The sequence below is a fragment of the Cherax quadricarinatus genome, chromosome 24 (assembly GCF_038502225.1).
Source record: "Cherax quadricarinatus isolate ZL_2023a chromosome 24, ASM3850222v1, whole genome shotgun sequence".
In the NCBI taxonomy this organism is placed as follows: domain Eukaryota; kingdom Metazoa; phylum Arthropoda; class Malacostraca; order Decapoda; family Parastacidae; genus Cherax; species Cherax quadricarinatus.
Genome location: NC_091315.1, coordinates 22,323,306 through 22,351,118, shown reverse-complemented (window position 1 = coordinate 22,351,118; position 27,813 = coordinate 22,323,306). Strand labels below are relative to the sequence as shown.

Here is a 27,813-nt window from a genome sequence, read left to right as displayed (position 1 = left end):
TCTTACGAACAGAACTCCGTCGTTAAGCAAGGAGAGGCTGTACACATTATTAAAAAAAGAGAGGTAATAATAATAATAATAATAATATGTACTTTATTTCTACACATACATGTACAAGGTAAACATGTGGCCTAGCTGACATCAATGACATACAGTACAGTGGACCCCCGCATAACGATCACCTCCGAATGCGACCAATTATGTAAGTGTATTTATGTAAGTGCTTTTGTACGTGTATGTTTGGGGGTCTGAAATGGACTAATCTACTTCACAATATTCCTTATGGGAATAAATTCGGTCAGTACTGGCACCTGAATATACTTCTGGAGTGAAAAAATATCGTTAACCGGGGGTCCACTGTACAGTGGAACATCAAAAATCAAACTTAATCCGTTCCAGGAGCTAGTTCTAATTTCGAAAAGTCTGAAATTCGAATCAATATTTTCCATAAGAAACAATGGAAATACAATTAATCCGTTCCAGAAACCCAAAAATATTCACACAAAAAAATACATTTTATAGAGATTAATTACAGTTTTACATACATATAAAATAACATACAGGTAAGAGCAGCATGCCAAAGCCACTTATATGCATAGCATTATGGGCTGGCTTAAAATTAACTTAAGATTAACTAAGCAATGATGAAATCAGTGATAAGACATTATTGTAAACAGATAACTATAAAATACAAATGAGTATTACAAAGACAGGTCCTATGGTTGCATGCATTGCTGTTCATTCAGTAGAATGGAGTATTCTGTTAGGTAGTGTATTTAAAAAAAAAAATAACAAAGTTAGGTTTAACATTTGTGTGATATAATTGTGAGTAACATTTAGGATATACAATTTATATGGTTCAGTTATTCAGTATTTATTTGGTTTTGAGTGAGTAAGTGAACTTTGAGAAGAGACTTGAATTTATAAACAGGTAGCGTTTCTTTTATATTTACAGGTAATGAATTCCAGATTTTAGGGCCTTTTATGTGCATTGAGTTTTTGCATAGCGTGAGATGGACACGAGGAACATCAAAGAGTGATCTGTGCCTTGTATTATGGTCATGTGTTCTGTTGAGGTTGGCAAGGAGATGTTTGAGGGGAGGGTTAATATCAGAGTTAAGTGTTCTATGTATGTAATAAGTGCAATAATAAGTATGGATGTTTTGTATGGTGAGTAGGTTGAGTGTTTTGAATATTGGTGGAGTGTGCTGCCTGTAGTGAGAATTTGTTATCATTCTAACTGCAGCCTTTTGTTGGGTAATTAGTGGTCTGAGATGGTTAGTTGTTGTTGAGCCCCATGCACAAATTCCATAGGTGAGATAGGGGTAAATAAGAGAGTGATAAAGGGCCAGGAGGGCTGACTGTGGAACATAGTACCGTATCTTCGATAGTATGCCTACAGTCTTAGAAATTTTCTTAGAAATTTGTTGTATATGTGTATGAAATTTGAGTCTATTATCGAGGTGGATTCCTAAGAATTTTCCCTCTGTTAGCTTTGTGATAGGTGATCCGTTTATCGTTATGTTAAGAGGTACATCTGTAGCTCTGCTACCAAACTGAATGAAGTAGGTTTTGTCAATGCTTAGTGTAAGTTTGTTAGTCCTCATCCAGGTAGATATTTTCTGTAATTCGGTGTTTACAGTATTGGCTAGCGTGACTGGGCTCGGGTGAGAGAAGACGTATGTGGTGTCATCTGCAAAAAGTGTGGGTTTGAGTAATTGCGAAGCATTTGGTAGGTCATTTATGTATAGGAGAAAGAGAAGATGGCCAAGGACACTTCCCTGTGGGACACCAACTGTAATTGGTTGTGCGGAAGAGCTTGCCCCATTTGCGTACACATATTGGCTTCTGTTGCTGAGGTAAGACTTGAGGTAGTTGAGGGAGTGCCCTCTAATACCATAGTGTGACAATTTTACGTGGAGCAAGTCATGGTCAACTGTATCAAAAGCTTTACGTAAGTCAATGAAGATCCCCAGTGGGACTTCTTTTTTCTCTATTGCAGTGTATATATGTTCTAGCATGTGTATAATAGCATCATTAGTATTTTTATTAGGCCTGAATCCAAATTGGCAGGGGTTGAGAATGTTATGGGAGATGAGGTAGGAGTGGATTCGTTTATGAATTAATTTTTCGAAGATTTTTGAGAGAGGGTGTAAATTGGATATTGGCCTATAGTTATTCAACTCTGTTTGGTTTCCTCCTTTATGGATCGGGGTGACCCTTGCTATTTTGAGAACTGTAGGGAAGGTGGAGGATTCAATGGATTTGTTAAAGAGTGTTGCAATGATTGGTGATAGTACTTGTGACGCTTTTTTGTATATAAAGGGTGGTAAGGTATTTAAATCTCCTGCCTTGTTTTTCAGTGCGTTGATAATAAGGGAGACTTCGTATGGGTTAGTCGGAGCTAGGAACAGTGTGTTCGGGTAGTTGCCAGTGAGGTAGTCATTTGGTGGGGTATCTGAGCTTGGGATATTATTGGCAAGGTTTTGACCTATAGTGGAGAAGAAATCATTGAGTCTGTTTGCTGTTTCTGTTGGTGGGAGTTGGGGTTCATCTGATTTTGCTAATTTTATTTCGCTATGTCGTGATATCTATTTTGTTCCCAGAATTTCTGATAGGGTCTTCCAGGTCTTTTTTATATCACCTCGTAAGTTGGATAATCTGTTCTCATAATACAATTTTTTTGCCCTTCTTATCAGGCTGGTTAGGATTGACGAGTAACGTTTTGTTTGGTCTCTGGTTATGTGACCCATTCTGTACTGTTTTTCATATCGGTGTTTTGTATTTATGGATTTGAGAATGCTGGGTGTTAGCCAGGGACTGTTCAGTCTCTTAGCTGTCATTTTTTTTTTTTTTATTATCACACTGGCCGATTCCCACCAAGGCAGGGTGGCCCGAAAAAGAAAACATTAACAGCATAACACTTACCTTTATTGGAGATTCTTCTTAGTGTATGGGAGACTGGAGGAGGAGGAGAGAGTGGATTGTTTATAGTTTGGAAGGGGAATCCCCTTCCATCAACACCTCAGGTACCATTTGCTTTTCTGGGGTTGCTTCTCTTCTCTGTTTCTTAATGCCACTAGGGCCACCTTGAGAGTCACTGGAGTCCTGTCTCACAAAATAACTGTGGAGAGAGCTCTGTTTCTGGCATCTCTTTAACACTTCCCTAAAATGGACCAAGACTTTGTCACTGTACATGTTGCCAACGTGGCTTGCAACAACCTTGTTAGGGTGATGTTTCTCCATAAAGCTTTCCATCTTACCCCACATAGTAAAAATCTCTTAAATTTCTGAAGGCACCTTCTTCCATCTCTCTTCCTCCTCGTCTGCAGCAAGATTCTGAGCTGCGATGTGTTGCTCTTCCTGCTGAAGCTCTTGCAGCTCCTCAGTGGTGAGCTCTTCATTGTGGTCTTCCACCAATTCTTCCACATCCTCCAAACTCACATCCAACCCCATGGAACTCCCCAGTGCCACAATTGATTTTACAACAGACATAGGCTCATTAGGGTCAGTCCCAAATCCTTCAAAATCCCTCTTGTCGACACAATCTGGCCACAATTTTCTCCAGGCAGAGTTCAAAGTCCTGGTAGTCACTCCCTCCCAAGCCATACCTATAAGGGTTATGCAATGGAGGATGCTGAAGTGTTCTCTCCAAAATTCCCTTAGGGTCAAGTGAGTGTCTGTGGTCATAGTCAAGCACCTGTGAAACATTGCTTTTGTGTAGAGTTTTTTAAAGTTTGCAATAACCTGCTGGTCCATGGGTTGGAGGAGAGGAGTGGTATTCGGGGGCAAGAACTTTACTGTGATGAACCCAAACTCCTTGAAAATTAGGTCATCCAAGTTTGGAGGATGAGCAGGTGCATTGTCCATTACTAGCAGGCACTTGAGATCCAATTTCTTTTCCAGGAGATACTCCTTCACACTTGGGCCAAACACTTCATTGAACCACTCGACGAAAATTTCCCTCGTGACCCATGCCTTACTATTAGATTTCCAAAACACACACAATTTACTCTTCATAACATTGTTTTTCCTGAACACTCTGGGATTTTCAGAATGGTACACTAGTAATGGCTTCACTCTGAAATCCCCACTATCATTAGCACAGAACATTAGCATCAGCCTGTCTTTCATAGGCTTGTGTCCTGGCAGTGCCTTTTCCTCTTGTGTAATGAAGGTCCTCTTTGGCATTTTCTTCCTAAAGAGGCCTGTTTTGTCACAATTGAACACTTGTTTAGGTTTCAGTCCTTCAGCCTCTATGTACTCCTGGAATTCATGCACATATTTTTCAGCCGCCTTGTGGTCCGAACTGGCAGCCTCACCATGCCTTACCACACTGTGTATGCCAGTACGGTTCTTAAATCTCTCAAACCAGCCTTTGCTGGCCTTAAATTCACTCACATCACTATTTGCAGGCAATTTCTTTACCAAATGTTCATGCAACTGCCTAGCCTTTTCACAAATAATCGAAGTCATAAGAGTATCTCCTGCTAATTGTTTCTCATTTATCCACACCAATGATAACTTCTCAACCTCTTCCAGTACTGGTGATCTCATTTTTGTCAGCATAGTTACTCCCTTTGCAACAACAGCGTCCTTTATTTCCTTTTTCTTGGCCACTATGGAACATAAGGTTGTGTAAGGTTTCTCATACATCCTGGACAGTTCGGCCACACTTGTACCACTTTCATATTGTTCAATGATGGTTTTCTTAAATTCAATCGTATTTCTCATCTTCTTTACCACAGGCTTGGCACTAGGAGCTTTCTTTGGAGCCATGCAAGCACTAAAATAAATGGAATATTATGAAATATTTCACTGGAGCACGTGAGGGGACCTTCACTCACTGGTAAACAATGCCAGACTGGCTGCCGCCCCGGCTCACGCCGTGGGTACGCGTCCCGGACGAACTACGACTCGCGAGTCAACCTATGAAAAGTGAGTCCATGTTTATACGAAAATACCCCTATGATTGGCGAAATTTACGATTGCCGGGAACTACGAAAAGCGGGGAACCACTGTATATAACTGGCACAGTAATATGAGTACATATTTTGTATATTCAGTAAGTACAAACTTTTGAAGAGTGGGCAGGGGGTGTTGTCTGGCGTAGGAATAGGTGATAATCTGAACAACAGCTTTTCACTGGGTTATTAATGGTTTAAGATGATTAACTGTAGTAGATCCTCAGACACAAACACCAAAGGTGAGGTAAGGGTACATTAGGGAGTGGTACAGTGTAAGCAGTAATTCAGGTAAGGGAAAAACATGAACATGCTTTCAACAAAAGGTACATAATACTGCACCTGATCTAGATTTTTGGCCATAAAGGCAACACACTGATCTCCTAGCCGGGGCAACTGGAACATGCGTGACAGTCGAAGTATGATAATGACGTTGTCAGTGTGAAGTTGAGTGCCGAGATAAACCCCACATTGCCGCTTTAGTCCAGGAACCAACAGCATGTCTGCTGCAACCATAACATCCATTGAATTTTCCATGTTTACCTGCAAACAAAATATATTGTTAAATATGTCTACTACAAGGGCTCAATGGAAAACCAGTGCAAACATGGAACACCAAAAACAGGTGCTGCATATGCAGGGCCTTCCTACTGCATTCATGTCTCCTTTTCCATCAAGCTCCAGTCATTTTTCTTAATCAAAAAAATTTTTTTTTTTTTTTCAACAAGTCGGCCGTCTCCCACCGAGGCAGGGTGACCCAAAAAAGAAAGAAAATCCCCAAAAAGAAAATACTTTCATCATCATTCAACACTTTCACCACACTCGCACATTATCACTGTTTTTGCAGAGGTGCTCAGAATACAACAGTTTAGAATCATACACATATAAATGGTATACCTCCCTGACCAGTGCATGAAATTACTGCCTCTGTTTCTTCCTTAACATTTAAAAGTTTCTCAAAATATTCTCGCCATCTACCTAATACCTCCATCTCCCCATCTACTACCTCCCCTACTCTGTTTTTAACTGATAAATCCATACTTTCCCTAGGCTTTCTTAACTTGTTTAACTCACTCCAAAATTTTTTCTTATTTTCATTAAAATTTCTTGACAGTGCCTCTCCCACTCTATCATCTGCTCTCCTTTTGCACTCTCTCACCACTCTCTTTACCTTTCTTTTACTCTCCATATACTCTGCTCTTCTTATAACACTTCTGCTTTGTAAAAACCTCTCATAAGCTACCTTTTTCTCTTTTATCACACCCTTTACTTCATCATTCCCCCAATCACTCCTCTTTCCTCCTGCCCCCACCCTCCTATAACCACAAACTTCTGCCCCACATTCTAATACTGCATTTTTAAAACTATACCAACCCTCTTCAACCCCCCCACTACTCATCTTTGCACTAGCCCACCTTTCTGCCAATAGTCGCTTATATCTCACCCGAACTTCCTCCTCCCTTAGTTTATACACTTTCACCTCCCTCTTACTTGTTGTTGCCACCTTCCTCTTTTCCCATCTACCTCTTACTCTAACTGTAGCTACAATTAAATAATGATCCGATATATCAGTTGCCCCTCTATAAACATGTACATCCTGGAGCCTACCCATCAACCTTTTATCCACCAATACATAATCTAATAAACTACTTTCATTACGTGCTACATCATACCTTGCATATTTATTTATCCTCTTTTTCATAAAATATGTATTACTTATTACCAAATCTCTTTCTACACATAGCTCAATTAAAGGCTCTCCCATTTACATTTACCCCTGGCACCCCAAATTTACCTACTACTCCCTCCATAACATTTTTACCCACTTTAGCATTGAAATCCCCAACCACCATTACTCTCACACTTGATTCAAAACTCCCTATGCATTCACTCAACATTTCCCAAAATCTCTCTCTCTCCTCTACACTTCTCTCTTCTCCAGGTGCATACACGCTTATTATAACCCACTTTTCACATCCAATCTTTATTTTACTCCACATAATCCTTGAATTAATACATTTATAGTCCCTCTTTTCCTGCCATAGCTTATCCTTCAACATTATTGCTACTCCTTCTTTAGCTCTAACTCTATTTGAAACCCCTGACATAATCCCATTTATTCCTCTCCACTGAAACTCTCCCACCTCCTTCAGCTTTGTTTCACTTAAAGCCAGGACATCCAGCTTCTTCTCATTCATAACATCCACAATCATCTCTTTCTTATCATCTACACAACATCCACGCACATTCAGACTTCCCACTTTGACAATTTTCTTCTTCTTATTCTTTTTAGTAATCTTTACAGGAAAAGGGGTTACTAGCCCATTGTTCCCGGCATTTTAGTTGACTTTTACAACACGCATGGCTTACGGAGGAAAGATTCTTATTCCACTTCCCCATGGATATAAAAGGAAAAGTAATAAGACCAAGAACTATTAAGATAAAATCAAAGAAAACTCAGATGAGTGTGTATAAATAAATGTGTACATGTATGTGTAATGTGACCTAAGTGTAAGTAGAAGTAGCAAGACATACCTGTAATCTTGCATATTTATGAGACAGACAAAAGACATCAGCAATCCTACCATCATGTAAAACAATCACAGGCTTTCATTTTACACTCACTTGGCAGGACGGTAGTACCTCCCTGGGTGGTTGCTGTCTACCAACCTACTACTTATTTCATCCTTCTCTCACCTCAAGCAAGATTGTCACATTTCCTTCATCCTACAATTCTCGAGCATAGTGTTTTGCATTTATTTAAACCTACTTAGTTCTCAAGCAAAATGTTCATACTTCCTTCATCCCTCTCTGTTCTCAAGCAAGATGTTCACACTTCTCCCTTCTATGTTCTTAAGAACATAAAAACATAAGAAAGGAGGATCACTGCAGCAGGCCTGTTAGCCCATACTAGGCAGGTCCTTAACAATCCATCCCACTAACAAAACATTTGCCCAACCCAATTTTAATGCTACCCAAGAAATAATCTCTGATAACTATCTACTCATTTGCAAGTCCCAATCAGATCCAACCCCTCTCACTCATGTATTTATCCAACCTAAATTTGAAACTACCCAAAGTCCTAGCCTCAATAACCCAACTAGGTAGACTGTTCCACTCATCAACTACCCTATTTCCAAACCAATACTGCTATACCTGCTAATCAGGTCCTCACTCCTACGTCTGCCAACATCGTTGCCTCCAGCACTGAGACAGATAATAGGATTTCTCCCATTACCTCTCATGATGTCATCCAGACGGCTAACAATATCCTTCATCCCAGCCCCAGGAAAACACACTCTCTGCCTCCTACTCCTATCCTTCAAGCAGAATGCCCTATCAATGTACCTAATCTGGCTATCCCCAACAACAACAATGAGGAAATGGTATGGTGATACCGACAAGGCTATTGCTGCCAATGGCCACTGGCCCACATGTATATCACAGCCTGGTTGATATGGCACCTAGTGAAAATATTTGTTGAGTTCCCTCTTGAAGACTTCTACACTTGTTCTGGCAGTGCTTCTGATATCTTCTGGTAAGATGTTAAAAGAAACTATACCACAAGCAGGGCTTGAACGACTCTCTACCATGGGTTCAAACCCCGCCCGTGGTATGGTTTGTTTGCAATCACGTCATTACAACTTCATGAGTCAAGATGTTAAAAGGCCTGGGACCAAGGATATTGATATAATATTTTCTTATTGTGCCCATTGCACCCCTGCTTTTCAATGGGTTTATTGTACATTTAATCTCATATTTCTCACTCCCATATCTCTCAACTGCAACATGGATAGTTTTAAAAGAGTAAACTGTGTTAGGAAAAACTAACCTCTGAAGATCTAAATAGCAACATCTCTCTTCTAAAACCCAAACTATTTACAAAAATTAGCATTAGAATGCATATAAGCATTAAAATGAAACACCGAAAAATGGTACAAATTGTATATACGTATAAACAATAATTTTACTATGCAATACAGTTTCCCATAACGTACCAAAATAAATGGCAAATACCTAAACAACTTTCAACCATTGCAATGTGCTGTACATGACCTGCTTGAACTGAATTACTCCTCTTACACACACTTTACAAAATAAATTTTTCTGCCACTTATCACTCACAATTGTCTGGTTACAGTAGAGGTAATGCACAAGAATTGCAAACACTTCGGCCGAAATATTGTGGAGGGTGACCACAGGAATGCGCGAGTCATGGGAATCCCTCCATTCAGTTTCGTGAAAATGATCTCGCAGCAATGCTTTGAAGTATTCACTCCGAGGACAAAAGAACATCTGTTAGAAAAATTATTAAAGCTTAAAATTGCTATTTTTGAAGAAGTGTGATAACAAGATATAATATCTGACACAACCACATTCAGAGGAAGACGATAAACACAATCAATTCTTTATGAATTAAATAAAATATCACTCAGTAGTATATATCACTATTACATTCACTGAAAGCACTAAACCAGCAAGTCACCAAGTACTGCAACTTGCTGGTTTGGTAGATAGGGAGGAGGTGTAGGTGTTGAGAGAAGGACGGTAAATAGGAAAAAGTGGGATCACAGTTGATGTAGTAAATCTGGGTCAGTTAAGAAATCATAGAATCCATAGCAAAGATGAGATTGTTAGAGAGAGAAATATAAGTAAAGCAAGCATCAGAAATGAACTGGTATGCTTTCTAATGGAATAGATAATTAATGAAGAGGCACTAAGCTAGTTAGTTTTAGGAAAACTTTGTATACTTATTCAAAAGAAATCCCATTATATATTATGAAAAGCATATGTACCTACCTTGTGACACATAAATGGGTGACCATCCACCATGAAGCAGACATCAGCAAAAGGTGGCTGGTCCTGCGTGTTACAGAAGGGCATTTCTGTGGGCCAGAAGCGGAGATGTGGGGGCAGTGTGGCCTGAGTGAGCTCTCTCAGATCTGCTCCAACACTCTCTGACCCCATACCCTCAGACGAGTCAGGTTCCACCACTACAGTAGTCACCTTTACCAACCCATGTTTCTCCATTTCTGAAAATGGAATCTTAAGTGAAAAACATGCTATTTATCATGTTGAATTTAGCACTTAATGAATTTTTTCTCTTCTATTTTATCCTCTTGCAAAAAAAAAAATGTCAATTAACAGCTCTAACTATTTTCACGTCTACCTTTGTGTAATATTTCTGTGACTGACTGGCATTAAATCACTTGCCCACCTTATCAGCCCTACTGAGTCTGGTGGGAATAAATACTACCTCCTCCTACCTATATTCCAGTATTCTACCTATTTATATTTGAAGAAAAAGTTTAGACTATTATATGGGTGTCAGCTAATAAGGTATCCCTGAAATAGTATCTTGAATTGGTTGCCTGAATTGTTGTCTTCCTCCATAATTTTCAGTTGTTACTTGAGAATGCCTGAGTCAACCAGCTTCAAATATTCAACACTGGTTTGCTGTAAGTATAGATTATTATTATTATTATAATCAAAAAGAAGCGCTAAGCCACAAGGACTATACAGCTGTAAGTATAGAATTATTCATGTTGCTACTGTGATGCGTAGGTACCCTCTAGTCAATTTGTTATAGACCTTTCCTGATTTTGGTTTGTGTGATAATCTGAGAAAGCCTCTTCTGAATAGCTTCAATCTTTAAAGGCTAAAGCCTTTTATGAAAAGAATTATGCATTTCAGGTATAAACTTTGTAGGTGAAAATTTACCAATTTACTTACATCCTTAATAAACTTGGAATTTTTGGATTTTATGCAATAAATGGAGAATGCCTCTTCTGGTCAGCTTCAAACTTCTAGTGCTAGTGTGTTTTTAGGTTGTATAAGTTCTTGTTTACCAGTTTTATTAAATAAATTGTTTTGCATGCAGCAACTACAGAATACTTCTGACTGGCTACTAACCTTAAATGCTAGTGTATCTTAAATAGAGAAATTTCTGGAGTGATTTTGGATAGTGTAAGTGCCAATTTGCTAATTATATTGAAGCAACTGAGAAAATTTATATATTGGCTTCATGATAATTTGTAACTGCCTTATCTAAATAATTTGAAACCTTCAACATTGATAACTTGATCGTTACATTAATGGTATGGTACATAACACCCACAAGTTGATAAACATAACGCCTGGGTATCTTTATTGATGGAGTTGTTTTTACCAACCAGTAGCAATATCAGTCCAATATGGAGAATAAATACTGGAGATGTTGGATTCATCAAGACTGAGAGGCTCATCACCTCAATATTACCTCTCCACTTCTTCCATCATCTCCAGTAATAGTCTCTTTACTGGGCTGATGAAGCCACAGGTTGGTGAAACGTCTCCATGAGATTAGTTAATTCTTATGAATTCTCATGTCGTGAATCCAAATATCACCTTGAAAAATGCTTATTGGCTATAGGTTTAAAGATACGAGACGTGTAATATTTGATTATTTTATTATAACGTACAATATGTGTCAGCATGTTATAAACTAATCTGTACCTACTCTCTGCCTTTTTTGCTTGACACTTGTAGTGGGCTGAAGAATTATCTCTTGCCAATGTCCAGCAATAGTCAGCAAGTATTCTTGTGCCTCATTTGCCCTGGTACCATTTTTCTATGGCTGAAATATCTTGGTGAAACCTTTCACCATGTTTGTCACTAACTGCCCCACAGTTCTCTGGAAAAAAAAAGTCTAAATGTGAGTCCAAAAAGTGAATTTTAAATGACATGCTACATCCCATGTTCATGTAAGCCTTGATGAGGTTTTCCACCAACTCTTCATAGTTGCCTTCCCTTCTGTTTCCAACAAATCCCTTCACTACTAACTTATATGCTTCCCAAGCAGCTTTCTCCTCCCCATGAAGGTCTGATTCAAAGTCACCATCTTCAAGAAGCTCTCGAATCTGAAGATCACTTCTTCTTCTTCTTCTTCTTCTGTTGGGGTTTCAGGGCCACTGACAGCATACGCCGTATCGAGCCCGGCTGTCCAGTGCTAGGAGAGGGAATATCGACCAAAGTGGAAGAATGTCTTGATTAATATCATATGTCTCTGATACATCCTGAAGCCAGCAGGAAGGAGCAGGTACAAGCCAGTATCTCCTGATGGTCCAGAGGGCGAAACCCTCCCCGTTGAGGAGGACAGGTAGAGTGAAAGTGTGCACCCCAAGTGTGTGCAAGGCTGCACGGAGAGTAGTCCGTGCAGAGTGATAACGTGGGCACCACAGTAGGAAGTGTTCCACCGTCTCAGGCTGTGAGGGACACCACTGGCAGTATGGAGAGTCCGTCATCCAAAGGCGTTAAAAATGAGCCGCCAGTCGCGAGTGCCTGACTCGAAGGCGAGTCAGTACAACGTCCACCAAGCGGTTGGGATGGCGAGCCCAAGGGCAGGGGCCATTAAAAGTTCAGACAGAGCCCAACGCCGAAGAAGAGAGGGAGTGTGCAAGGCCCTCTTGCCACTGATGATGGATTCCCTTCCAGACAGCCCTTGTGAAATCACTCTGGCTCAGGGCAAGAGGGGTAACAGTAGGAAGTGTGTGCGCGAGGGAGGCCGCCCGATCTACCACTTCATTTCCCCAGATTCCAACATGGGCGGGAACCCACTGAAGGGAGATGCTCCAACCTGGGCTCCGCAAGAAGCACAGGAGGAGAGATTGAGTCTGACGAACGAGGATGAGCAGTGATCGTGGACGGGCAGAGCACAAAAGTGCCAGGGAAGATTGGGAATCAGAGAAGAGGACCAGTGGTTGTGGGGGAATGTGATCTAGGACAAAAGCTAGAGCCTGGTGAATGGCGAAGAGCTCCCCTGCCAGAACAGAATGAGCAGGGTCCAACCGCCGCATTTGACACAGGGAGAGATTAGCGAAGAAGGCCGCAGATGATGTAGAAGGGGGGGAGGACCGTGCTGAGAGCCATTCGTGTAGACAGAGAATGAAGAGCCATATGTAACAGAGCAAAACTCTTCAAACAGAAATGCAACTAACTGAGGGGGTTCCCTGTTCTTGTAATGCCAATCCAGGTGGATGTATCGTGTCAGGTCCAGCCAGGGATGTGCCGGAGAGTGGAGAGGGGAGGGAGTCACCACAAGTGCAGGAAGAGTAAGGCAGGTCAGAGAATGCTGAAGACCACTGAAGACCCTCTCTTATCTTAGCGTCACTCAGTGAGGGGAATTTTGATGTTAATTACGAATCCCTGACCGGATTTGTCCACAGCTTTTACAAAGTTTTTCATAAGCCCCAGTTTTGTGTAGTGGTGGTAGCAAAATTTTGTTTGGTTCAATGAAAGGTGGATGTTGAACATTTTTCATCCCAGGCTCCAATGATTGACGAGGTGGCCAGTCTCTCCTGATGTGGTTGGAACCTCTTGCCCAGCTGTCCCATTCACATAGAGAGCAGCAGTACGTGGTGTAAAAAGTGTTTGGCTAAGAAAATCACCTACCTTTCACCTCAAAATATAAACCTGCACAGCACACCCACCTTCTATGACTAGTGGAACAATAATGAAGGGCAGCGAGACTGTGAGTGTGGTAAAAAAAACACACTGTCGCAAGCCTGTTGGAACCTGCTGTGACACGTAGGTGTATATTGAAAAGTTAAGCTAACAAACAATTTTAACCATGATATTTATTATCAGTGACCTCAAATTATTTGGAAATTGTTACTCTGGTCTCAGAAATTTTTTGGTTGTTGTTTAGGTATAACTAAACAATGCCTCTTTTAAATGGTTCTAAATTCTGAAATCTGGTGTATCTTATTTAGTGGAATGTTCAAATTGATTTTTGTTAGTGTTGGTGTTAATTTGCCCTTTTTAATAACGAAAATGAGATATTAGTTTCCATGCAACAATTGGGGAATAACTCTTCTGATTAGCTGGTACTGTATTTACCTGCATTCGAAAATTATGCCTCATTCTGTACAATTCCTTTTAAGTCAAGTGAGCTAGAGGGGGCTGGGTTGATGAGATAAGGGCATATCATTCTTGGATCATGCAGCAATCGAAACACATTAGTTATTGTAGTTTTATAAAATGCTAAAACCAATGAAGCCGTATGGTCATTCTATCCATTTAACGAGACAGGCAAGTTACCTATTCGTACAAGTGACTGAAATTCATTTGAGAGGAGAAATTAAAATACAATGGATTATATTACCAAGCACCCAAGGGATACGTTACTGAGTAAAACCTGGATATAAGACACGAGATGGGGCTGAGGAGCACTCATAGTTTCAGCTTGAATGTATGGTAATAATACTATACCTATTTCTTACTCATTGTGAGGGAATTCTGTGATGCAGACCAAGGTTCGTTTCCCAGTGTTCCTTACATTCACGATGCTAACATTTGTCTGTATTAATGGACCATTGTTACCAGGCAGCTGAGTGACTGGAGGGTACAAGAAACTTTGAGGCATACTTGGCACAACAGTAACAACTTTAAAGCCTCAGAGACTGATTGGGTCAGCCTGAATGGAACAGAGATCCACCTGGCAAGGATACATGTCCTCTGACCTAGTCGGATTTTTGCACAAGCATTTAATGTATCAACTGAACCAAGTAAGACTGATACCTGAACAGGATAAATTAAATTCTCATTTTCTCTCTCTCCAAAAATAAAACCAAACCTAATGAGATTTAAGAATCTTACACAAGACCTAATAAAAAGTGAGCATCACAAACTAAGTAAACAAGTAGCAAGATTCCACAGAGGGAAGAGTTCTGAAGACCGGCTCTGAAGAACAGCATACAACACCATCACAGATAGCAAGTCAGTAGGTACTAAGTAAATAAATTGTCAAAATAGCAACTGAACTTTAATTTCGATAAATACAAAAGTAAGCAAGCTGTTGAAATCGAAGAAAGTGGCACAAGAGCAATAAAGTGGACATACTTGTAGCTTTAAGTGAATGGTAAATACTTTATCTGAAATAGCTCAAGGGATGAAGTAAATGAAAGTAATATTATATGTACGGTTATATATAGGTGGACAAACAGTTGGCATCAAATCCACAACTTCCCATTAAACAAAACTCATCTGAACTTCTGTGTAAACCGTTGACTAACAACGTGCCCTGTTATCTGTGAAAATTTGTCTGGACTGCCTCCAAGTGAGTCGCCTACCCTGGCAAGCTCTGCTGACACCGAGCTCTGAGGTCGGTACCTCAGCCTCACAAGTGGCTTATAGGACAGATTTTCATAAATGACTGATGTTGCAAGAAATCTCGCCTGCATGCACGTTTAAAGGACTAACTTACTTGGTGTTGTAGCATATATCCTGATCTTCAACCTCCCTAAGCTTAGCCCCTTTGGACTTCCCTCAGAAACCACGTGCAACCAGGAGCCTTAATTCCTGCAATATTCAATCGATATTAGTGACCTGCCTGCACCTCAGAAATTCCTGTATCCAAGAGGGTGTGTATCCCCTAGTATAACTATGCAGAAACGGACACTAGCTTCTAGATAGACAAGAAACAAAATCATGTACTGGTCATGAACTGCCGGCTGCACAAAGGCCACAGCTCAACTCACTCGCAATTTTCCCCAGACACTGGCCAGAAATCCTAAGAAAAAGTGGAGGTTTTGTCTTACTGTATGGGCCTGACGGAGGAGGTCATCTACGGTACATCGAGGTGCCTCCACCAGATTTCCCCAGGTCTCATACGTGAAGACACGTGGGGGGCGCCGTCTGCTGATCACGGCACGTGTTGTCCAGATGGTGTCTAGTCATAGAAGAAAGATCTAGTGTCTTCGAGACCCGCGCCTCGTCATTCAAACTTGGGCTGCCAGTTCTCCCTAGCTAACTTAACCTAGTGTTTGCCTACATTATCGGCCTATTACTACCTATGTTAAGGTCTTAGGTCTACATTATTATCTACAGTTGCCTCAATAATCCTAATATTAGTATACTAACAGTATAAACTACCTACTTCTTCCCTGAAGGGTAAATCTATAAATTAAGTAGTACCTTCCATCCACCTATGCCAATCCAGGAGAGTGTGTTTGTGTTTTTGGGTGGGTGTAAAGGCCCTCGAACGGTGTGTTTTTTCCCATTGGGACTTCTCTGACCGAATAAGTTCCAACATTATCTAACCCTGTTCCTGTTTTATGTTATTGTTGAATCCAAATATTATAATACATGTATAAACTTTAAAAGTGCTAATTAAAATATATTTATATAGAGAGAGAAGAGAATAAAAGAATTTTTGTGGTTATTGACTGGTGTTCCCTCGTATGATGTAGCATTACTGCCAAACACATTGAGAAAAGTAAATAAGAGGTTAGACACTGGATCAAACCTAATTACTTCCTATATCCCAAAGGCCTTATGATCCCTAGGGGTTTAGCTATTCCTGTATCCATATAGGAGAATGGGGAGGGATAGTGGTCTGTCGGGGAAGGCGATTGTCATCATATGACTCAATTCCACGACTAAGTCACATAGCAATCAGTTCCTGGATTGAAGTCACAAAGCCATCAGATCCTCGATTATACATCACATAGCTATCAATTCATTGTGTGTAAGTCACGTACAGGTAAAGAGACTGATAATACTGGTATAATCCTTATTTCAAGTACATGAAACAACTGATGCAGACCTAACTGACAACACTGACATACTATATAACAAGCCCCTGGTTATGAAGAAAATTTCCAGCAACTAAGGCTAATCTTATCCCCCAGGATGCGACTCACATCAGTCTGCTAATACCCAGGTGCCTACTTATTGATAGGTGAACAGCAGGTGTTAAGGAAACATGCCAAACGTTTCACTCAGGCCAAATTTTGAAAATTATTACTATTATTATTATTATTATTATTATTATTATTATTATTATTATTATTATTATGTGAGCAAATCAACTGGAGGAGACTTACAGGGTATTACCTGCAAGTAATTTGGGTGAGGTAAGTGGGACTTAGTCACAGCAGGTCACTGAACTGTCCCTCGACTGTCCACTTCTTCGCTACTCTCACAAAAAGCTAGACCTGACATTAAATTAATAATTATAATATAAAAAACAGCTACTCTGGTAATTAAAGTTATGTGGACTTTATGTTATTTTGGTTTACTTGCTGGGTACACAAATTATTTATATTAACACTTACCATTTAATTACTGTAGATGAATCACACCACAACACCTGCCTAACACCTAGACCCTACACTGGCCAGCTGAGATCTAAATGCAAGGACTAATGGTGTACTTCCCTGTGAGTGATATTAGCATCCCATCTTCCACCATCCACATGTAATTCTTGAGCTTCCACAAATTTCCTGTCCTATTTCTTCAGCAGGGGACATTAACATGAGCTTCTATTACAAATTCAGGCTGAAACATCCTGGCTTAGCCTCAGAAAATGCTGAATTACATAGCACAATTAGTCCAGTGCTTACCTGGAGTATCCCTGGAGGTTATTCCGGGGATCAGCGCCCCTGCAGCCTGGTCCACAACAAGGCCTCCTGGTGGATCAGGGCCTGATCAACCAGGCTGTTACTGCTGGCCGCACGCAGTCCAACGTACGAACCACAGCCCGGCTGATCACATTAAATTCAATATGGCGACTCCTCAACAGAGTAAAGTCTGAGGCGGCTACGGTGAAAAGCTCTGTTCCACAAGGCACAGTACTCGCTCCCATCTTGTTTCTCATCCTCATATCTAACATAGACAAGGATGTCAGCCACAGCACCGTGTCTTCCTTTGCAGATGACACCTGAATCTGCATGACAGTGTCTTCTACTGCAGACACTGCAAGGCTCCAGGCAGACATCAACCAAATCTTTCAATGGGCTGCAGAAAACAATATGAAGTTCAATGATGAGAAATTTAAACCACTCCGATATGGTAAATATGAGGAAATTAAAACTTCACAAGAGTACAAAACAAATTCCAGCCACAAAATAGAGCGAAAAACCAACGTCAAAGACCTGGGAGTGATCATGTCGGAGGATCTCACCTTCAAGGACCATAACATTGTATCAATCGCATCTGCTAGAAAAATGACAGGATGGATAATGAGAACCTTCAAAACTAGGGATACCAAGCCCATGATGACACTCTTCAGGTTGCCTGTTCTATCTAGGCTGGAATATTGCTGCACACTAACAGCACCTTTCAAGGCAGGTGAAATTGCTGACCTAGAAAATGTACAGAGAACCTTCACAGCACGCATAACGGAAATGAAACACCTCAATTACTGGGAGCGCTTGAAGTTCCTGAACCTGTACCCCCTGCAATGCAGGCGGGAGAGATACATGATTATATACACCTGAAAAATCCTAGAGGGACTAGTACCGAAATTGTACACGAATATCACTCACAACGAAAGCAAAAGACTCGGCAGACGATGCAACATCCCCCCAATGAAAAGCAGAGGTGTCACTGGCATGTTAAGAGACAATACAATAAGTGTCAGGGGCCCCGAGACTGTTCAACTGCTTCCCAGCATACATAAGGGGGATTACCAATAGACCCCTGGCTGTCTTCAAGCAGGCACTGGACAAGCACCTAAAGTCGGTACCTGACCAGCCGGGCTGTGGCTCGTACGTTGGATTGCATGCAGCCAGCAGTAACAGCCTGGTTGATCAGGCTCTGATCCACCATGAGGCCTGGTCACAGACCGGGCCGCGGGGGCGTTGACCCCCGGAACTCTCCAGGTAAACTCAAAATTTCTTCAAGGGTCCAAATAGCATTACATTTTAATACACATTTATTATATTATTCATTTATGTGCTCTACATTTTGGAAATTATGTAAAAAAATTTCCACACCGGAGAATGACCCCGGACCCTTAGTGTGTGAGCTGAAGATGCTACTAACCAAGCCACGAGCACCCTGGATGATAAGGCACCTCCTCTTGAAAACGTTTTATCTTTATTCCGGCAATGTTTCTTAAATCTGCTGGTAGACGGCTGCAGAGTCTGGGACCACAGATGTTGACTGTGTTCTGTAATTGTACCTATGATACTCTTGCTTCTCACTGGGTTATTAGAAACCTCCTCCTTCAATAAATTATTTTAATGCGATGACTGAGGATCCAAACTTCTGGTATTTTCCATAAACAGATTATGAGATACCTCTCTGGTCTCAGCTACCTGGAAATCTTTTTTTCTTCTTTTGCATGAGATGCTACTTAACTAGATGAGGTCAACCACTAAGATAAAAACAGGAACAGATGACAAAAAATAAAGTAATACAAGTAAAGGAGAGGTGAAGGAAAGAGCACACATGCCAAAACATAAAGAGCAAGGGTACTGGTTATAAGTATGAGAGTAGGGGTAAGTGGATGTCACGCTCACCTAAGCTGGTTTAAGGTAATAGGGGTAGGGGAGGAGACCGCGGAGGGGCATTAAGACAGGTGATACTGGAGTTGTGAGAAGGGAGGGAGGGAAGGAAGGGAGGGTCGGGTTGGAAGAGGTCGCTACATGCCACCAGTTCTTAGGCTAGTCCTCCACGCCACTACCTAACCACTGCTGCTCCTCCAACTCTGTGCCACTCACGCTCACGCATCACCCTCTGCCACCCGCATACGCCCACACCTCATCCTGTGCCATCCACGCACGTCCACGCCTCATCCTGTGCCACCCAAGCCTGCCAACCCACATAACACCAATACAAATCCTCTTGAGGGTAATAGCGTGTGGGCGGATGAACCACACCACGGGATGGGTGTAGCGGTAATATAAGTATCAACATGACAGCAGGCGGCTTGAGTGAGAGTAGCGTGGGCGGCGGTGAGGAGAGGGCAGTTAGCAGGGTGGTTCTACGACGAAGTGGCAGCAGTAGTGTCTTGGGGGAACACCTGGCTACAGTCTGCGAGGCGCCTCCCTCAGTCCCAAACATTCTTCGTAGCTCCAGCGGCGGAAACCTCGTCTCTAGCGGCAACCCCCTGCGGGTGCGGGGAGTACTAGGTCCCCCGCTCAGCCGCAGCCGCTCTCGGGCCGACACTGCCGCCGCCACAGCTACCGCTAAGGAGGAGACGGAGGCGAGCCGAGTGCGCCTGGTGTTCTGGCCGCATGCGGGCATCGGCGGGCGTCGGGGCTCTCAGCTGGAGTATGAGGTGAGGCGTCGCAGCTCTGATGATCTTACCCGACCAGCACATCACCTCTCTTGGGACTCCATCAGCGTCCCGGACCTCTCTGGTGGTAAGTTACCCCTCCCTCCCTTTCTCAATCCCTCACTCACCTCCACACCCCTTCGTCCTTCCCTCCCTCCCTCCCTCCCTCCCACCCTTCCTTCCTTCCTCACACCTCTACCCCGTCGGTCCCCCCACTCTCTCATAACAGTAGTTTCCAAAATAAGCAGCTCAATATTTAAGACACTCCATCAACTGTTTACGTGCTCCCAGTGTGTCATTAGTTAGAACATTGTGAACTGAACATAAACCAAGTTTCTGAAATCACTATTTTGGAAATTTGGTTAATAACTAAATTTTCACTTTTTATAATAAAGGAAAAACCCCTATACAAATGTATAACTCTATATAAATAACTTGTGGACATGATTCAGAAGAGTCAAGACGGCAGAGTTTGCGGCATGAGTCTAGGTTTCCAGGTTCCCAGAGACCATGACCCATACATCCTCTACAATTTTCTAAAACCTTGTACCTCGCATTAGTTTCAACGCCGTCCTCCGACACTCGTAACTAATGAGCCCATATACAACCCGTTCTCAATTTTTTCAGCATTTGAAAGAAAACGCACAAATACGGAACCATTAGTCTAGCACTAAAAGGCGTAAGTCATTTTTTTTTACTCTCGGTTAATTATGCGTAAATATAGATTAATATAAGTTAACCTAACTAAACTTAACTCAACCGAGAATAACAAATATTAATTTTTTGATACCATCTAGTATCGTCTGGATAGAACTGCATCATCCTATACACACGATACTAGAATTTATATGAAAGTGGCATCCATAGAAGACACGGCGAGACTACAAGCTGATATGAACCAAGCCGTCCAGTAGGCTAACAACAATATATAATGTTCAATGAGGACGAATTTCAGATACTTGCTCACGGAAGAATGAAGTAAATAAAAACAAGATCGGAGTAGTACAAGACAAACTCCCATTACAGAGCAGAACATAAATCAAATGCGAGAGTACTAGGAGTGATGTCAGATTTCACGTTCAAAGAATACAATGTTATTATCGCACCTGCAGGAAGAATGAAAGGTTTGATAACTAAAACCTTCAAAACAAGAAAAGACTAGCCAATCAATAATGATATTCTTCAGGTCATTCGTTCTCTTTAGATTGGAATATTGCTGCGTATTAACTGTCCCCTTCATGGCAGGGGAAACTGCAGAGGACAATGAGATGAGAGTCGGATTTCTGGATAGCTTGTAACATACTTTTGGGTGTTTAAAATAACTATGAATGATGAGGCAGACATGGTAGCAATGTGTTTGATTGCAGTGAGAATGCCATATAACTGCTGTGAAAATTCTGGCCCACTCTAGTGAATAACCTTGAGTTATTCCCGGTAAAAGAGCTGCATATGTGACACCATCGAGAGACTTATAACCATCAGTGTACATGGCTCTATCATGAGAATGAGATTGGAAGTGTTTAAGAGTGAGCGTAAGGCTGCACTAGGCAAGGGAGCTTTTGCACATGGAAATGGAGAGGAGAAAACGAATCTTCAGAATTTTCAAAAGAGGGAGAGGCAAGTCAGATTTAAGGTGAATGCAAATAGAAGGTAAACTAAGGAATGTTATTAGAGAAGACATTCTCCCTCAAGCAAATCCTATTTGTTCATAACTCTCATAGGTGTATCGGAACATATCTGAGTAGTTACGTTTAGTTAGAGGTTGAACAATTTTTGAGAAAGCCGGGAATGACAAGTGGTGAGAGACCAGTTTGAGAGTAACAGAGATCTGGGAAAGATTCTCATGGGCTGCAACCTTGACAAGATACTGTAAGAGAATACTGTGACCCCCTCCCCTTCCCTTTCTCCTTGTAAGATCACCTTATTTCTTTTGACTAACATACTGAATTACATTCATGGGACGATACCAAAGATTTTGCCGACACCAATACTCAATTCTCGGCCGACACAGATACTTTTCTTACACATTTTTACTTTTAAAATTATGACTATGTTCAATATATAAGGGAATTCTTATTACACAATGGATATTAAAAAATACAGGAAGGTTAAATATTAAACAACATACTTTTTCCGAGATGATAATGTCATTACTCATTACTTGGTCTGCTGTGTGAGTTACTGGTTGTCAAAAGCAATTGTCGATAGTGTGTGTGCGTGCGTACGTGTGTGTGTATATATATTCACCTACATGTGGTTGAGGTCAATCCATAGCTCCTGGCCCCGCCTCTTCGCTGGTCGCTACTAGATCCACTCCCGGCTCCAAGAGCCTTATCGTACCTCTTCTTTAAGCTATGTATGGATCCCGCCTCCACTACTTCACTCTCCAGGTTGTTCCACTTCCTGACAACCCTAAGGCTGAAGAAATGCTTCCTAACATCCCTATGACTCATATAAGTTTTTAACTTCAGTCGTGACTTCCTGTTCCTATATCCCATCTCTTGAAACATTCTGTCCCTGTCAATTTCTCTCAGTATTTTATACGTCATTATCATATCCTCCCTTTACCCCTTGTCCTTCAGTGTCACCAAGTTAAATTCCCTTCACCTCTCCTCATTGTACATACCCCTTAGCTCCGGGGACTAACTGCAAACTTTTGACCTTTCTTTAATTTCTTGGCGCTTGACCAGGTGAGGGTTCTACACTAGTACAGAATACTCCAATATGGGCCTGACGTACACGGTGTACAGTGTTCTGAATAACTCCTTAGATGTCAAAACGCTATTCTTAGGTTCGCAAGGCGCCCATATGCTGCAGCAGTTATTTGGTTGATGGGCACCTCAGAAGATGTGTTCGGTATTATACTCACCCTACGATCCTTTACCTTAAGTGAAGTTTGCAGCCTTTGACCCAAAAAACCTGCACTCCGTCTACGGTCTTCTTTGTCCTTCTCCAAGCTTCATAACTTTGCACTCAGTGGAGTTAAACTCCAAAAGCCATTTGGACAGGCTTGCAGCCTGTCCAGATCCCTTCAGTCTTTCCTGATCCTCGTCCTCTTGTATTCTCATTAGTTTCACGTCATCTGCGAACAAGGACACCTCTGACTCTATCCCTACTGTCATGTCATTCTGACACCTCGTCTCATACTATCACTTGATCACTCGTTGTTTCCTTCCATCAGGTATTCTGTGATCAATGGCTCAGTGCAGTGCTTTTCCTAATATTTCTGCCTAATCCTCTAGCTTTTCCACCAGTCTCTTGTGCAGTACAGTGTCAAAAGCCTTCTTTCAGTTCAAGAAAATACAATTTACCCATCCTTCTCTCCTCTGTCTTACTTCCGTTACCTTGTCGTAGAACTCCAGTGAGTGAATGTGTGTGTGTGTTACCTGGAGGTTATTCCGGGGATCAACGCCCCCGCGGCCCGGTCCATGACCAGGCCTCCCGATGGATCAGGGCCTGATCAACTAGGCTGTTACTGCTGGCCGCACGCAGTCCGACGTACGAGCCACAGCCCGGCTGATCCGGCACTGACTTTAGGTATCTGTCCAGCTCTCTCTTGAAGGCAGCCAGGGGTTTATTGGCAATTCCCCTAATGCTTGATGGGAGGCTGTTGAACAGTTTTGGGCCCCGGACACTTATGGTGTTTTCTCTTAGTGTACCAATGGCGCCCCTACTTTTTATTGGCGGCATTTTGCATCGCCTGCCCAGTCTTTTACTTTCGTAGGGAGTGATTTCTGTGTGCAGATTTGGGACCATTCCTTCCAAGATTTTCCAAGTGTAGATTATGATATATCTCTCCCTCCTGCGTTCCAACGAGTACAAGTCAAGTGCTTCCAAGCGTTCCCAGTAGTTAAGGTGCTTGACAGAACTTATACGTGCAGTAAAGGATCTCTGTACACTCTCTAGATCTGTGTGTGTGTGTGTGTGTGTGTGTGTGTGTGTGTGTGTGTGTGTGTGTGTGTGTGTGTGTGTGTGTGTGTGTGTGTGTGTGTGTGTGTGTGTGTGTGGGTGTGGGTGTACTCACCTAATTGTGGTTGCAAGGGTCGATTCATAGCTCCTGGCCCCACCCCTTCACTGGTCGCTTCTAGGTTCACTCTTTTAAAGCTATGTATGGTTCCTGCCTCCATTACATCATTCTCCAAACTGTGTGTGTGTGTGTGTGTAAGAAAGCGAGTGCGCGCGCTCACCTACTTGTGGTTGTAAGGGTCGAGTTACAGCTCCTGGTCTTGCCTCTTCGCTGGTCGCTACTAGGTCCACTCTCTCCCTGTTCCAAGAGCTTTATTGTGTGTGGGAAGGGGAAGATCTGCCTGGTCGTGCGTATGCGTGCGTGCGTGTTGTCTGCCTGATCGTGCATGAGTACATCCATGTAGGTAGATGGGGAGAGAGGAGGGCCAGCCAAGGGTGAAGGGAAGCACTTGCAAGGTTGCCTTTGTCGTCTGGTCCACTCCATGACCCATGGTTGCTACGTCAGCCCCTCCTGGCCTCCACCACATCTAACTAACACACGCTCACCCACATCACGACCCGACCCTTGGCACAACACATCCCCAGGCCACGATAACCTTACCATCTAAGCCGAGCCTCTTTTCCCTTCCCAATGCTGGAACACTGAGTGAAGTACCACCACATAGAGTCACACCCGCTGCAAAGGTTGCCTCACACGATATGTGACTCCCCACCTCGCCAATCTTGTGAGAGTTCAACACGTATCGTTGTACAGGATCTACGTAACTGCTACGCATGCGCTGATAATGCCTCACCTGACGAGGCTGGATGTGTGTTCGTGCCTGTGTGTTGTAGTGTTTCAACGTGAATTTACGCCCATGTGAAAATGCATCAATTATAAAAAAATGAGGCGAGACTACTCAGCCTATGAATAAAAATGAAAGAAACTATAGGTACAACGATCATTTGGGAGACTATAAAGTTTTACCACCGTAAGATTCTATGCACACGTGACATTTGGATCAGTAGTTAAAGCAATGACAATAACAATCCCAGGTGATGTGTTATACTATAATCTAAGCGAAAGTTACCACTCCCTTAAAAGAAATAATATGTGAAGACGATCACTGTGATGATGGTGGTGTGAAGGAGGACAAAACCACGTCAGCAACTTGAGGATAGTATAGAGGTCACCACAGCAGTAACCCCACACCCGTTAGTGTCAGCCTCACCTGTGTGAGCCATCGCTTTACCTTTTATACCCTCATCTGTGTATACCTTCGTCCGTGTGTACCCTCTCTCGGTATTGTCAGTCTCGTCTACTTTTACTCTCGTAGAGGTGAAGACCGCCGAAACACGTAACACACAAGCAGTGCTGTTGTCCTGTCAGAAATGGTTTTTAAATATTTCCAAATGGCGTTTTCTGTCACCTTCGTTGAAATTTAGCCCCGTAAGCTGGAAATTCTATCTGAAAAAATGTTTTTACGGCATTTGTCAATAAAGAATTTTCTGAGAGCCTGAAAAGTGATATTCCAAACAATTCTGTAGCTTTCATTTGGTGCCAGGAAATGCCAAGAGTTTCAGAGAAGCAGGCAGGATTAACAGTGCATATGGAACAGCCCAACACTACCAGTCGCACCACCTCAGGCCCCCACGAAGATGAAGTGGCCGCCAACATGATTTCAAACACTCAGAATGACCAGATTACTAAGAAAAAAGGCGAGTATTGTATTAAAAAAAGTTGCACAATTAATAAACCGGTCTGCTTGTGTTCAGACCTTGTTAGTTCACAAAACTGATGACTCAGTGTCATCATTTTCCCATAGACACATATTTACAGTAGGATTGCTTATAACCTAACATTATTGTAGGTAGTAGGTTGGTATGTAGGTAGTAGGTTGGTAGACAGCAACCACCCACGGAGGTACTACCGTCCTGCCAAGTGAGTGTAAAACGGAAACCTGTAATGGTTTTACATGATGGTAGGATTGCTGGTGTCCATTTTTCTGTCTCATAAACATGCAAGGTTTCAGGTACGTCTTGCTACTTCTACTTACACTTAGGTCACACTACACATACATGTACAAGCATATATATACACACCTCTCTTGTTTTCTTCTATTTTCTTTGTAGTTCTTATTCTTGTTTATTTCCTCTTATCTCCATGGGGAAGTGGAACAGAATTCTTCCTCCAAAAGCCATGTGTGTTGTAAGAGGCGACTAAAATGCCGGGAGCAAGGGGCTAGTAACCTCTTCTCCTGTATATATTACTAAATGTAAAAGGAGAAACTTTCGTTTTTCCTTTTGGGCCACCCCCGCCTCGGTGGGATACGGCCGGTGTGTTGAAAGAAAGAATATATATATATATATATATATATATATATATATATATATATATATATATATATATATATATATATATATATATATATATATATTCTACATATATCTATATATATATATATATATATATATATATATATATATATATATATATATATATATATATATATATATATATATATATATATATTATAATGGCCTGCCGAATAGGTAAAACTTGCGATTTTGGCTTAAATATCAACGCTCTTCTTGCCGAATGAGGTAATCGAAAATTTATGTATGCAATAATTTCGCAAAAATTATTCCGAACCTAACTAAAATAATATATTAATTGTGTTTGTTTATTAAATTATTGTGGTATAAACCTTGGTAATAAATACCGACAAATAAAATATATTTAGTTGGATTAGGCTATATTAAGTTGCGCTTGTTATAATAAGGTTAGATAAGTTTTCTAAAGTTCTTTTGGTACAAAATTATTAATTTTTACATTAACAAATGAAAAAATATATCTAGACGTATTAGAGAATTTTCTAGAAAGGACTTAATTTTAAATGATTCTTGTTAATTGACCAATTTTACCTATTCGGCACGACATATACATATATATATATATATATATATATATATATATATATATATATATATATATATATATATATATATATATATATATATATATACACTAGGTAGTAGGTTGGTAGACAGCAACCACCCAGGGAGGTACTGCCGTCCTGCCAAGTGAGTGTAAAACGAAAACCTGTAATTGTTTTACATGATGGTAGGATTGCTGGTGTCTTTTGTCTGTCTCATAAAGAATGCAAGATTTCTGGAACATCTTGTTACTTCTACTTACACTTAGGTCACACCACACATGCATGTACAAGTATATACATATATGATAAATTAGACACACGTGTCGGTTCTTTGAACCATTGATCTACAATCCATATATATATATATATATATATATATATATATATATATATATATATATATATATATATATATATATATATATTTATATATATATATTTATTTTTCTTTTCAACAAGTCGGTCGTCTCCCACCGAGGCAGGGTGACCCAAAAAAAAAAAAAGAAAGAAAATCCCCAAAAAGAAAATACTTTCATCATCATTCAACACTTTCACCACACTCACACATTATCACTGCTTTTGCAGAGGTGCTCAGAATATAACAGTTTAGAAGCATATACGTATAGAGATACACAACATATCCCTCCAAACTGCCAATATCCCAAACCACTCCTTTAAAGTGCAGGCATTGTACTTCCCATTTCCAGGACTCAAGTCCGACTATATGAAAATAACCGGTTTCCCTGAATCCCTTCACTAAATATTACCCTGCTCACACTCCAACAGATCGTCAGGTCCCAAGTATCATTCGTCTCCATTCACTCCTATCTAACACGCTCATGCACGCTTGCTGGAAGTCCAAGCCCCTCACCCACAAAACCTCCTTTACCCCCTCTTTCCAACCCTTTCGAGGACGACCCCT

At 41.3% G+C, this 27,813-nt stretch overlaps 2 protein-coding genes across 3 annotated transcripts in view; one reads left to right on the top strand and one right to left on the bottom strand.

The window, feature by feature from the left end:
* LOC128690845 (ankyrin repeat and BTB/POZ domain-containing protein 1) overlaps nucleotides 1-27,813 on the bottom strand; it is a 91,910-nt gene that overhangs the window by 9,943 nt on the left and 54,154 nt on the right. The window contains exons 6-8 of the mRNA XM_053779593.2: nucleotides 9,765-9,997; nucleotides 9,090-9,260; nucleotides 5,307-5,507 (exon numbers count right to left, since the gene is read on the bottom strand). Coding sequence (XP_053635568.1) covers nucleotides 5,307-5,507; nucleotides 9,090-9,260; nucleotides 9,765-9,997 — 605 coding nt within the window. The remainder of the gene's footprint in view (nucleotides 1-5,306; nucleotides 5,508-9,089; nucleotides 9,261-9,764; nucleotides 9,998-27,813) is intronic.
* Nucleotides 19,390-27,813, top strand: part of LOC128690846 (ras-related protein Rab-7L1) — a 115,074-nt gene continuing 106,650 nt past the window's right edge. The window contains exon 1 of one of the 2 annotated variants that reach the window (XM_070088254.1): nucleotides 19,390-20,095. In XM_070088254.1, coding sequence (XP_069944355.1) covers nucleotides 19,645-20,095 — 451 coding nt within the window. In that variant the 5' untranslated portion in view covers nucleotides 19,390-19,644. The remainder of the gene's footprint in view (nucleotides 20,096-27,813) is intronic. The other variant, XM_070088253.1, reaches the window with a different exon arrangement.